At 45.0% G+C, this 14,188-nt stretch overlaps 1 protein-coding gene across 1 annotated transcript in view; it reads left to right on the plus strand.

Annotated features, from left to right (window-relative positions):
• Ndufb5 (NADH:ubiquinone oxidoreductase subunit B5) overlaps nucleotides 1-6,503 on the plus strand; it is a 14,496-nt gene extending 7,993 nt beyond the window's left edge. The window contains exons 3-6 of the mRNA XM_021196537.2: nucleotides 1,176-1,242; nucleotides 2,469-2,530; nucleotides 3,208-3,314; nucleotides 5,977-6,503. Coding sequence (XP_021052196.1) covers nucleotides 1,176-1,242; nucleotides 2,469-2,530; nucleotides 3,208-3,314; nucleotides 5,977-6,097 — 357 coding nt within the window. The 3' untranslated portion in view covers nucleotides 6,098-6,503. The remainder of the gene's footprint in view (nucleotides 1-1,175; nucleotides 1,243-2,468; nucleotides 2,531-3,207; nucleotides 3,315-5,976) is intronic.
• Nucleotides 6,504-14,188: the final 7,685 nt, after the last annotated feature.

Below are 14,188 nucleotides of genomic sequence, written 5' to 3' on the forward strand. Positions count from 1 at the left end.
CCCTCCCCCTCCCCAATGTGCACACTGCTTTCCTAGCCCTCCCCCTCCTCCCCACTGTGCACACTGCCTCTTCCTAGCCCTCCCCCTCCTCCCCACTGTGCACACTGCCTCTTCCTAGCCCTCTCCCTCCTCCCCACTGTGTACACTGCCTCTTCCTAGCCCTCTCCCTCCTCCCCACTGTGTACACTGCCTCTTCCTAGCCCTCTTCCTCCTCCACACTGTGCACACTGCCTCTCCTTAGCCCTCCTCTTCCTCCCCAATGTGCACACTGCCTCTCCTTAGCCCCCCCGTCCTCCCCACTGTGCACACTGCCTCTCCTTACCCCTCCCCCTCCTCCCCACTGTGCACACTGCCTCTCCTTAGCCCCCCCATCCTCCCCACTGTGCACACTGACTCTTCCTAGCCCTCCCCCTCCTCCCCACTGTGCACACTGCCTCTCCTTAGCCCNCCCCCCCATCCTCCCCACTGTGCACACTGACTCTTCCTAGCCCTCCCCCTCCTCCCCACTGTGCACACTGCCTCTCCTTAGCCCTGTTTTTAATTTAATAGAGGCTCTCCTGTTATCCCAGGCTAGTCTCAGACTTGCTTTGTAGCCAAGGCTGACTTCAAACTCCTGAGCCTCCTGCCTCCACCTATGGAATACTGGATTCCCCAGTGTGTGCTATCACACATAGTGAGTGCCCTTTTTTCATACCAGGACCAACTCCAGTCACATTCAGTGGCTGAAATGCTATTGTTTTCACATTTGTTCTTAATACAGAATTCTCTCTTTTTTTTTTTTTTTTTTTTCGAGACAGGGTTTCTCCGTGTAGCCCTGGCTATCGTGGAACTCACTTTGTAGACCAGGCTGGCCTCGAACTCAGAAATCTGCCTGCCTCTGCCTCTGCCTCCCGAGTGCTGGGATTAAAGGTGTGTGCCACCACGTCCGGCAATACAGAATTTTCTTTCTCATTGCTTTAACCAAGAAGTCAAAAGTCATTGAACATATATTGTACTCTACTAAATAGCTGTGTCTAAAAACTAAATCAGAGGAATGTGACAGAAATCAGTGATTCAATTCTGATTCCAAAATTGTCATGTTTGTTCAATAAGGATAAAAGGACATCAAATGAGGATAATTTTGGTGGGAGAAGAAGGAAAGGCCATGAGAGAAACTTTTATGTTTTTCCTCACAGAAATTCTACCTTATGTTGACTGGGATCCCAGTTGTAATTGGCATAACACTGGTGAACATATTTATTGGTAAGTCACTCACCCAGCCCTCACTCCATAAGATGATAGCATTTGTAAACAAATATACAAAATTTTAAAAAGGAACATTTATATTATTTACTTTTGCATTGCTGTGACCACACACTGACACAGACCTTCTTTGGAAGAAAGGTTTGTTTTGTCATGGTTTTAGAGAGACATTGACCTACCATGAGAAGTGGGAGGGGTGCCAGGAGCAAACGAAGCTTGCTGGAAACAGGGCTTGACGGTTTTAAAGGCTGCTTCTGTTCACGGCTTTCTCCCTCCAGGTCCCACCTCCTAAAAGCTCTGGGACCTATAAAATAGCATGTGAGCCTGTGGAGGGCATTTCTACAGAGGAGGTGGCTTCCAGAACCTCATCTTCCTTTCCTCTGTCTTAGTTCCTGTCCTTTCATTGTGAAGAGACAACATAAGCAAGGCAACGCTTATAAAAGAAAGCATTTAATTGGGGGCTTGTTTACAAAGGGAGCTTTCAGAGGATTAGCCATTATCATAGTGGGAGCATGCCAGCATGGATGGTGCTGGAGTAGTAGCCAAGAGCTACATCCTGATCTATGAGCAGAGAGAGAAGATAGGCCTGGTGGGGCTTTAGAAATCTCAAAGTCCACCCTAATTGACACACTTCCTCCAACAAGGCTCTACCTACTCCAATGAAGTATAAATCCTTCTAATCCTTTCAAACAGTTCTGCTCTGTGGTGACTAAGCATTCAAATATATGAGCCTATGGGGCCATTCTTATTCAAACCACAATTTCTCCTTTTCCAAAATCAGCTTTGACAAACTAGATGAGGAAAATAGAGTAACAGTTGAGTTGGGAAGAGAGACAGAGAGACAGGCACTGACAGATTAAAATTCATCTTAGGGTCCGGAAGCATCGAGTGCACACAAGGCCTTCTGAACAGGATTCTAAAATGCTGAAGCTTTTGAATCTTAGAATATTGTGTCTGGTAGATTTACAGGGGAGCAGAAAATAAAATAGAAAACAGTGTGTCCTTCATTGTGTCTTGTTACCTAAGAACAAAATGGGGAAACTGCTGAAATGCGGGAGGTCCCATCTTACACCTACAGGATGGCTAGTACCCCTCAGGAGGGGCTGATCTTCCCCGGGGAGTTTAGCACCAGAGGAGTCATGGAGAAGCTGGCTTCAGAGTGTGGTGTGGAGCTGGGGACACAGGCTGTCAGTGCTGACCCAGCATCGTCAACATTTTCTCTCTAGGTGAAGCCGAGCTCGCAGAAATCCCAGAAGGCTACATCCCAGAACACTGGGAGTATTACAAGGTTCGCACAGCTCATTCAAACTTTTATTGGATATCTTGTTAATGTTGTGGTGAATGTCTTAATTAGACAATTATGATATACTTTTTATATTCAGTTTTTCACATCAAGTAGATAATACCTTTTTAAAACTTAATTTCCTTATTTTACATGTTTTGATGTTTTGCCTAAATGTATGAATGTGCTCCGTGTGTGCTCAGTAATCGGTAATCCACATATGTGGAGACCAGAAAAGGGTGTCAGATCTCCCAGAACTGGAATCACCAATGATGAGCCACTTGGGTGCTGAGAATTGTATCCAGATGCAAGAACAATGAGTGATCTAAACTGCTGAGCCATCTTTGTAGCAATTCATGGTACTTTTTTTATTAAAAAAATTAAGCTTTATAGGTTAAATTAAATAAGCATAAAATATTATTTCTGGAGTCTGGTAGAAAGCTCTTTGCATTTGGTCAGTAGAATTTGGTTTGTCTCCTCCCTCGCCCTTGAGCTGCAGAGATGCTGCCATTTTGGTCTTACCTCAAAAGTGGGCAACAATAGCGTTAGCCCAGTGCTCAGGGTGACTTAAAGCACATCAGAGTTGATGGCATGTCAGTGCTTTAGTTGTCTGAACCAGTAGTCAACCAGAAACGGGAAGAATCCTTCAGAAGGTGACTGACTGGAAACACCTTTTCTCTCAGCACCCAATATCAAGATGGATCGCCCGGAATTTCTATGACGGACCTGAAAAGAACTATGAGAAGACCCTGGCTATTCTCCAGATCGAATCCGAAAAGGCTGACTTACGGTAGGAGACCGGGCGTGAGGATAGCGCAGCTTCAGAAGTTGGGTGTCTGCGTGAAGCTTGAGAGGGCTCTTCTGGGAGAAGGGGGCTCTGTTGCTGACTGGGGGGTGATAGCTCATACTGAGAGGAATGCCCTCTCCTCCCTCTCCCTCTCCCTCTCCCTCTCCCTCTCCCTCTCCCTCTCCCTCTCCCCTTTTAAATGATTATAGTGTATGTCTCTGTGTATGTGTCTGCCTGGATGTAGGCCCATGGAGGCCAAAAGGGCATCAGATTTCCTGAAGCTAGAGTTGCAGGCCTGTGAGCCACCAGACATGAATACAGCAAGTACACTTAACTGCTGAACCATCTCTCCCTCCCTGGAAAGAAATTCCTAAATAAGCTACTCTGCACACATCAGCCCACTCCACATCCTGCCTGATTTCTTTCCATCCCACATCATTAGAGACTACCCTGTATAACAACCAGAAACCATACGTAACACTGTGACCTGTTTCTAGAGAAAATGTTACTAGTATTAAGTTACGTGAGTGTAGATACAGCCCGCTTACGAACCTTGCTTAGCTGCGTGCCTTCTGTTAATGCTCTTCCCGAGAAGAGCGGCTACTGTGTTTCTCTCGGTCCACAGTGTGCTCATTAATTTTGGTTTGGTTGGTTGGTTGTTTTTTTGGTGTGTATCTGTGTGCAGGGGTGTGTGTGTGTGTGTGTGTGTGTGTGTGTGTTTAGGTGTGTGTGTTTGTGTGTGTGTGTGTGTTGTGTTTGTGTGTGTGTGTGTATGTGTGTGTGTGTGTATGTGTGTTTAGGTGTATGGCTATGAAGGCACAGAATAATCTCAGGCATTGTTCCTCAGTGTCCGTTCACCTGTTTTGTGTTTTAAATTTTGAGACGGTCTCTCACTGACCTGGAGCTTGTCAAGTAAGTAGGCTTGCTGCTGGCTGGCTGGCTCCAGGATCCGTCTCCACCTCAGCACTGGAAAGGGATGCTTTTACATCGGTCTGGGGACAGAACTGTCCTTGCAAGGCCAGCACTTCACTGACTGCGCCATTTCCTCAGCCTTGGGTTTTGGGTTTTGGCTGTGTCTTGTTTGTTGTTGTTATTGTTTTTTATTTATTTTTTATCTCTGTAAGAACTTTCTGCATGAGTACTATTACTTACACCATTTCTACCTCCTTTCCTCTCCTCACTCCATTTCTCCCTGTCCCCCTACTCTCTCTTAGATTTATGAACTTTCTCTTTAATTATGATAGTTACACATTTTGTGTAGTTTTATCTTAAAGAGGAGGGAAAAGGAGTGTTTAGTCCTTTCTGAAAAGTTGGATAAGTATTCTCTAAGTCACAGTTACAAAGGTGTATGATCTCATAAGTAAGGTTAGAGAGCTGGTTAATGATTAGGAAGTGAGCTTTGTAGTTGTGCATTTCTGGTCATAAAAAGGTCACTACATGTACTTTGGAAGGTCGGGGTTTCGTGGAGAAGGCTTGACCTTGGCTGTGGAGTTGGGAAGGTATCTTTGTGCCATGCAGATCACCCAGAGTAGAGACATGGTGTCAGTGGTGTCAGCTGTGTAGGGCTCTGGGTTGATGGGGCTTTTGGCTCTGATTTTTCTCTTCTGTTTCTAACAACGGAATATCTAACGTAGGCCATTCAGTGTGATGCTGGTGAGGGACTCCACTTGCTGTGGGGAGATTCCCTCTCCCCTCTCCTACAGTGATAGCAGCAGTATAGGCAGATGGTGGCATATCACCTCCTAGCACGGGACCCTTGCATGGGCACATTAGTGGGTGTTCTGTAGCCAACTATATTAACATCAGAAAGGTGGGTGACAAAGCAGACTTGTCACAAAGCCTCAGAGCAGGGCCTGTGGAGACAATTGCTCAATGTAAGTGATGATAAAATTCACCAGTTCCAAGTTGGCTTGTATGTATAGCAGCTGTCTGCTTCCACGTGCCTGTCTGTGCCAGATTATCACGCATACAGTGATTACCTCTGTTGTTGCGATCGTGGAACTGTTTTCCCTTTCATTAACTTTTTAGTGTATGAAATAATGGCTTTCCCGATGACATCTTCATAAAGGTGTGCGTTGCTCATCTCTACCTCCTTTACCTTCTCTTCCACCGTCCCCCCCCACCCCCCCCCCCCCCCCCCCCCCCCCCCCCCCCCCCCCCCCACCCCCCCCACCCCGCCCAGCCTTCTGATGTCTTCCTGTCCTCCTTCCTCCTCCTGGTCCCTTTCTGCCCCCAATAGTTCCCCATCTGTTTTGTGACCTGTGTATGCCTGTATGCATCAGTATGTGTGAGCTCTGGATTCCACATAGCAGAGGACATGGTGCCCTCCAGCTTCATGCAGTTGTCTGCATATGCAGATGACTGAATGGCATTCCATTGTGTAAATGTGCCACATTTTCTTTATTCATCTGTTGATGGACAGCTAGGGTGCTTCCATATCTTGGGTATTATGCACAGGAACATGGATAGTCAGCTACGTGTCTAGTGTGCCAACTTAGACCCATGAGCAGTGTGGCTGTGGAGTGGTGAAGGCCTCTGTCCTATGGTGGTTCTGTTTTTTTTTATTTTGAAGAAGCTCTGCTGACTGCTGTAGTGGCTGCACTCTTGTGTCTGTACCCGCACTCAGGTGTCCGTATCCGCACACTTACTATTCCCTTTGTTACAGGTTAAAGGAGCAGGAAGTTCGAAGACTGATGCGTGCCCGGGGTGATGGACCCTGGTATCAATTTCCAACCCCTGAAAAGGAGTTCATTGATCATTCTCCAAAAGCAACTCCTGACAACTGATGATTCATCTGTCCAAGAACAGTGTGTCCCTCTAGTGGGAAGAAATGAATAAATACTCTGTATTTTTACTCTGACGCACACAAGATTCTGTGGCTGGTTCTTCATGTGGTTCAGGTGATGTGTTCTCTGTGGGCCTTTCAGCTTCATCTGTTGAGATTTACAGGGTAGTAATGAAAGCTGGAGGTCTGGGAAGTTGTGAATTCCTAGAGTGACACTGTTGATAAGCTGTTGATGCCTCTGTCTGGCAGATAGAAGGTGCAGAGTCCTGTGAATATTCAGGAACTGTAGTCATCTGTCATTGCAGATGGGGCTTATTTGGGAATACTTGGAATTTTAAGTTCACAAGAAATACTGAACCAACAATATAAAATTATCAGGACCAGAATAAATAAAGCCTTAGAGTTTATACTGTAGCGTCTTGCTTTACTTTTGGGGTACATGCCATTCTTTTTTAAGACCACACACACTTGAGACACAGTAACTGAACTTGCTTAGAGTACTATTTTGTAAACACTGAAGATGCTTCCTTCCTGAGCCTGGCTGCGTTCTTCCTGGTGCTAGTGTTTGAACCCGGGGCCTTCAGTAGGCTAAATACACACTCACCTCAGAGCCACATCTGCACTCTCTAGCTGTGTTTTACTTTTAGATCCTTCTAGAATGCTGATGGAGAGCTGAGGATTTGGCAAAACGGCGGAGTGCCTGCACACATGAAACCCTGGGTTTGGTCTCCCGTATTGCGTGACGTGTGAGTTAAAGCTACCTCATGCCTGTCATTTATCAAGCACTTACTGTCTGCTGAACATGGCTCCAAAACATTGGCTCTTTCCCATCCTTTCCCGCATCGCCATTTCCTATCAAGTTCTTTCCCTCCTTTCAGGTGAGGATTAGAGACTTCAGATGTGTTCACAGAAATAGTTTTCATTTCCAATGTTTGTTATCTTTCAACTCAGGACAGCCTTTCTTTGCATCTGCTCTTCATTCTTCATGACAGTGAAGTGAACTCAGATTGTGTAGATTCAAGCTGGTGGTTCTTTGTGGGGCATGTGGACCATGCCACGAGAGGAATAGGCATGAGGCTGCCAGGGTACAGCAAGTTCAAACCCTAAGTATCTCAGAACTTGACTCTGACAGGAGTAGAACTAGCTCCTTCCCTGTTTCCATGCCTGCCTTGGAGTGTGTAACCCAGAAACTCCCAACCAGGTGGTCACAAGTAGTCACATAGCATAGCACCTGGAATTCTTCCTTGGACAAGCAGAGCATCACCAGCACCTTAGTCTTGGCCAGTAGAATCCCCCAGATCCCAAGGTTCATATAGTCCTGTCCACATGGAATAAAGCACACAGTTATTTCACCAAGGATCTTTTGAGATGGCTATTTTTACTGAGCTGTACCATTTGGGGGAGGGCTGTCTCCCCCTGATGTACTCGTTGGACTTTTGGACCCATCTGCCTGGCAGAGGCTCGACATCTCCATCACTGATGTCTCTGTCACTGACATCTCCGTCACAGCAGCTGCTGGGCCCAGGACCTGGGTACCCTCCCCATGGGCTGCTAGAACCCTTTACTTCTTTCCTAAGAGCTGTAACACTTCTGGCATCCCGACCAATCTGGAGTTCTGTGGACCCCCATTCCGCTTTACCCCCTCTCAACTTGGCGACTCTGCTGCCCTGGAAAGAAGAGGTTGACTGCAGACCCCACCCATTCCAGACTTCACCTTTCTGACCAGTGTATCAGCAGCATCTAGACACTGCGAGAGGAGAAGCAGAACCTGGAGCCAGTTTTCTAGGTATTGTCCTTGGCCCAATAGGAGGGTGTCTGTTGCTACCTAAAGGAACAAAAGAAAGAAAAGGCCACGGGGGCTGCCTGCTCCTGACCTCCGCCAAAGTATTCTGGAGCGATGGAAGCTCTTTGTTTTCCCAGAAAGGGGTGGCCACACCCCACAACCCCAAGATTTGTCCTGAGGCTTTTCTATGCAGTCCTACAATTCTGCCTACAGATTGAGAGAAGGATATAAGGTCTCTGTGCCCTGCTTATGCAAACCATTTTGTAGGAGAGCTAGGAAAGAAGGAGCAGGCCATGAACGTGTTGGATCTGTCCATATCATTCACTTTTGTGCACTGTGGTCTCTTTTTTTCTCTCATCCTGACTTTAGTTTCCCTTCCCTCTGCTGCCCTCAGCTCGCCACCACCCAGCTCAGTTGTAGGTTTCCCTTTGCCATTCTACTAATACAAGGGATATAGCATTCCTTATGTCCTACTAATACTCAGAAAGCTTGGCACAGAAAGAACACAATCCTGTTAGAAACAGTTGTTAAGTCTAATGTGTAACAGATAGGAACTAACCATATCTTTACAACCATGCTTACACACACATACACACACACACATCATTATCCTCACTGAATAGGCTTTGGAAGGTTGAGTAAGTTACATTAGGTTATATGATAAAAGGCATGTCTTTTGGAGCGGAGTTAAAAATTATTCTTTTGGGGTTCTAGGGGGTGGGGGAGTGGGAAGTACTGGAGACCAAACACAGGGCTTCCTGTGTGCCAGCACTCTGCCATTTTTTTTTTTCAAATCCTCAGCCCTCTGTCAGCATTCTAATAGGATCTAAAAGTGAAAGCACAACTGGAGAGCGCAGATGTGGCCCTCAGGTGAGTGTGTATTTAGCCTACAGACACTAGCACTAGTAAGAAAGCAGCCAGGCTTAGGAAGGAAGCACCATGTTTGTACCTGGTACATGCCTGTTTTGATGGCCTCTTTCCTTTGTATGTACAAACATTCAGTGAGGTAGGCCTTGTTATTTTATAACTAAACACAGGCATGCATGTGTAGTGGGCTGGATGGAGTGTCTAATCCCAGTACTGACTGAGAGGTGGAGCCAAGAGGATCCTGGTGGTACACAGGCCAGTCAGTCTAGCTTCTGGCCAGTGCTCAAGTGATCAAGGTTCAGTGATAGACTACATCCAGTTCTCAGCTCTGCAAAAATAGAAAATTTGTGATAGATTAGACAGACAGACAGACAGTGATCAAATTCAGGCTTACTTATGAGCACTCCCGGGTTTGTGGTAGAAGAAAACAAACTGCAAATTAACTTATGACCTCCGTATGTATACTGTGACTTGTACCTACACACACACACTCACTGGGCTGGCAAGGCATCTCAGAGGGTGAGAAGTACTTGCTGGACAGTCCTAGCAAGCTGTGCTCGATCTACTGTGGAAGGAGATAGCTGACTCCTGGAAGTGTTACACACATACACACGGGGGGGGGGGGNGAGAGAGAGAGAGAGAGAGAGAGAGAGAGAGAGAGACTTTAAAATTAGACATATGTCAAGAACAGCACATAGTCTATTTTTAGGACATTAGTGATTGTCATGCAGGTTTCTTCTCAGGACACAAAACAGCACAATAAACAATTCCCATGAACTGACATGGCGCACTTAAATAGACTGGCAACTCTCTGACAAAGCTGGACTCCAGTGAGGACTCCAGTGACAAAGCTGGACTCAGCAAGGTGGAAGAATGTTTTCTCGCCTCTTGGCTGGCTTGCCAATCACGTTACCAGGACTCAGGTCTGGGCTGGCTGTGTTCGGGTTCTCCACCTCTTATCCAAAGGGTTGATTTACGGGCACACAGGGTTTCAAAAGCAGCAAGGAGGCAGTTCAGGTCAGGTACACTGCTGCGACTGAAGCCTGCTAGATGCACTCATTGTGGTTACTTTCATGGGGTTCAGGGACAGAGAACTTGAATGACTCAGGTGTAGTTTGTTTGGTCCTTTATTTTGATCGACAGACTTGGACATATAATGAAAATGATCAATGTTCATGTTCCTTCCCCTGATGCATCCGGTATTGGTCATATGCATATCAAATTATGTATAAGCATGAGATGGTAATTGGGAGATTCTCCCTAAGAGCTCACTTAGAGGACAGTGTGTCTTGTTGTAAAGCACCCAAGATCAGTTCAATCTAGATCAACCCTCCTATCCTCTTGGATGAATGTATTGGGATTTGTGAATAGTGAAATGTACCCATTGTTCATCCTGCTCATTTTAAGTAAGTATGTGCAGCTTGATAGAGATGGGGCTTCTGAGTTGCTAATAGGTGGCTAGGTGCATTGTTCAGAGAAGAGTGTGTATACATGGGTGAGGCTCTTAGGTTTCCAAGTGCATTGTTAGAAGAGGGCCCATAAGATATCAAACCAAGGGGCTGGAGAGATGGCTCAGAGGTTAGGAGCACTGACTGCTCTTCCAGAGGTCCTGAGTTCAATTCCCAGCAACCACATGGTGGCTCACAACCATCTGTAATGGGAATCTGATGCCCTCTTTAAAAAAAAAAAAAAAAAGAAACCAACAACCAAGTGGAGTCCTAGGCTGTTCTGCTATTCCCTACGCCTGCCTGCCTCGCTGAGCTGGACACTCCTCTTCCTCTCTTTTACTTTCCTGTTGCTATAAGGGGAACAACTACTTCCAGCAGACAACTCCATGATTATACTGTCTTGCCACAGGGCAAAAGCAACAGGACATGGGGCTCTGTGCTCACAGACATGGACCAGGGAAACCCAGAGTGTTAAACACACAGCACAGGGTTGTTCCTTCAAGGAAAGAAATGCAAAACCTGTTTTCCAAAAAGAGGCTGGAGTAGACATGTTTTCTAGCCTTTGGACAACCTGTGTGGCGGGACACTTTTCAATATTGGACCCTCCTCCAGACCCTTCATGTAAACTTGTTTTTCTCAGTCAGTGTATAGAACTGTCTTTATGGAAGGTGTCATATATACTTTAAAAAGAGTTTCAGTGTAGTTACATCCGATCTGCATTTAGTTTAATTTGCTCCTTTAAGCGAAATGCCTTGTTATGAATGCGGGATTGAGATAATCATCCCAAAAGTAGTTCAGATCATGCTGAGCTTGAAGAGGCCTGCAGTAAACCACTGGGTCAGGCTCCTGAAGTTTAAAGCAACACTGTCTGCTGGGCCAGGTCTTGCCTCCTACAGCTTATCACTCTGCTCTGAAGGCTGCAGAGACCCCCACAGCTAATCAACCATGAAATCTCTTATCATGAGTGAAAATAAATCTGTCTTTTCAAATAGATTATCTCAGGTACTTTGTTAACCATAATGGAATACTGGCTAACAGTGACCAAGATCGACTTGCATTCAAACCAACATAGTGCTCACACAAAGGGAGAGAAGCCAAACAAAGAAGTCATAATACAAGACACTTTCTGATTCTACAAAAGCTGTGAAACGAGGCTGATCGTCGAGGCTAGCCTGCACTCTACAGAGTGAGTTGCCGAACAACCAGGGTTACACAGAGAAACTCCACCTCAAAAAAGGGGAGGGGGTGGGGGGTGTGGGGGTGGGAGAGCTGATCAAAAGTGATTAACATATTTTGAACTGGCAAATTTTATAATGGGGTTTTCTATGAGAAAAAGGTAATCAGGGTCATGACTGTCACTCATAAAGGAAGCTCATATACTCTGCAGCCGGCTATGTAACCTTTGTTCTTGATGCCACCCTGAATGTCTCACAAGACCAAGTCTTGCCCCCACCGACACTCTTACCCCTCAGCTTATCTCAAAAGAGAACCAAGAAGAAAGAAGAATCACCAGGGATGGCCCCCAGCACCGCGTTATACTTATAATTAAAAATAAAGCTTTAATTTAAAAAGGGGGGACAGGTAAGTAACAAAGAGGGGCTAGCAAGAAGTTTTGGTGTGCAAAGGCTCTGAGAAGCCTAATGCATGAGTTCAGTCCCCATCCCCGACATGGTAGGAGAGAACTGGCTTCCCAAGTGGTCCTCTCACCTTCACGTATGAGCCATGACATGTGCACCCTTGTATGCACATACAGTCACACACATACACACATACAAACACACACATGTACACACACATGCACATTTTTTTCAAGAGAATCCTTGAAGACAGAGTTTTCAACACTTTTAAATATCAAAAGACACAGACACTAGTAGAATATTCCATCCAACACTTGGAAATGCGTATTCTTCTCAACAGCCTATGGAAATAGATTATGTGTGTGTGTGTGTGTGTGTTAACATAAAAAATGAAATAATTTCTTGTATATTATCAGGTAATATTAAAATAAATTAGAAATATGGAGATTGAACAGTATAGTTTTTGTTGTTTTGAGACAGGATCTTACTCTGTAGCTCCGTCCCTCCTAGAACCCACTCTGTAGACCAGGCTGGTCTTGAACTCACAGAGATCTGCCCACTTCTGCCTCCCAAGAGTGGTGCTCCACTATTCCTGGCAGCAATACACTGTTCAATGATCAAAATGTGCCATTGAAGAAGTTAGGGGGTATGATGGCTTGAGTATGCCTAGCCCAGGGAGTGGCACTATTTGGAGGTGTGGCCTTGTTGGAGTAGGTGTGCCACTGTGGGCTTGGGCTTTAAAACCCTCATCCTAGCTGCCTGGAAGTCTGCCTGGACACTGCCATGCTACCACCTTGATGATAATGGACGAACCTCTGAACCTGTAAGCCAGCCCCAATTAAATGTCCTTATGAGTTGCCTTGGTCATGGTATCTGTTCACAGCAATAAAACCCTTAATAAGACAAACATATCATTACCAAAACACTAAATGTACAGAACACAGAAGGAATATTAAAAACCGTAAGGGAAGTAGAACTAGTCACATATAAAAAGCAGGCCCATTAGAGCAATGTTTGACTTTCCAAGGGAGAGTCTGTATAGTACAACGAATGTAAGCTTATCCCCATCTAACTTACAAATAACTGAGACTCAGACTGTGGTTCTTTTATTTGGCTTTGACAATGACTGGGGAGGGGGGAGTTAACCCTTAATCTACTTTTCTAACTGCTGGCCTGTCTACCTTCCCAGCAGCGTTCCCCAGATACTTGCTGTTCCTCCTGGCTATGTGCTCATGGTACCTCTCCTCTCATGGTGCCTTCTCCTCTCCCTGTGGTCTCTCTCTGTCTTACTCCTCCACTCCCAACCAGGCAACTCAAAAGCCACTTTCCTCTAATCCCTCCAGTAATTGGCTGTAGCCGATTTTAAATAGCCAATTATTTTAAAATAAGGAACAAAGTTTGTTTAACAAAAGCTTGTAGACTGAAAATTCACTCATAGGCCCAGGCCTCAAGTACAGAATTTAGCATTACAATACAGTAGAACAGACGTCTACAACTGTGAAATACAAAAGGGCCAGGAGTGGTGTTCTATAAGCTTTGAAAGACTGCAGTTGCCAACCCAGACTACTATATCCAACAAAATCATCAATTACAATGGATGAAAAAAGAAAAACATTTCTCAGGAATTTAAGCAGTTTCTGTCCACCAATATAGCTCTATAGAAAACACTAGAAATTTCAGTCTAAAAAGGTTATCTACACCCAAGAGGATGCAATGAATAAAAACCCCAGAACAATTAAGCAAAAGAGGGAGAAAACTCCACACCACCAAAATCAAATTACAAAAATTAATAAACACTGCTCATTAATAACTCAATATTAATGATTTCATATCCCCAATAAGATGACAAAGACTAACAAATTGGATTAGAAAACAGGATCTTCTTTCTGTGGCATCCAGGAAACACATTTTCCCATCAAGGACAGACATCATTTCAATATAAAATGATGTAAAAGATATTCCAAGCAAATGGATCCAAGAAGTGAGGAGGTATAGCTATTTTAATATATGACAAAATGGACTTTAAACCAAAACTAATCAGAAGAGTCAGGAAAGGACATTACATATTCATTAAAGAAAAAAAAATCCACCAAGTAGATGTTATAATTTTAAACATTTATGTACCATGCACAAAACAAAAAAAGATACATTCATAAAAGAAACCTTGCTACAGCTACACATTGATTCAAGCGCAGTGTCTCAGTTACTTTTCTGTTCCTAGGAAGAGACATCATGACCAAGAAAACTTACAGAAGGGAATATTTAATGGGAGTTTAGGGTTTCAGAGGGTGTGTCTGTGACCATCATGGCAGGGAGCATGGTAGCAGGCAGACAGGTATGGCACTGGAGAGCTTACATCTGATGATGGGGGGAGGTGGTCGGGGAGGAGAGAGAGAGAGAGAGAGAGAGAGAGAGAG

This window comes from Mus pahari, chromosome 4, assembly GCF_900095145.1.
Source record: "Mus pahari chromosome 4, PAHARI_EIJ_v1.1, whole genome shotgun sequence".
Taxonomy (NCBI): Eukaryota; Metazoa; Chordata; class Mammalia; order Rodentia; family Muridae; genus Mus; species Mus pahari.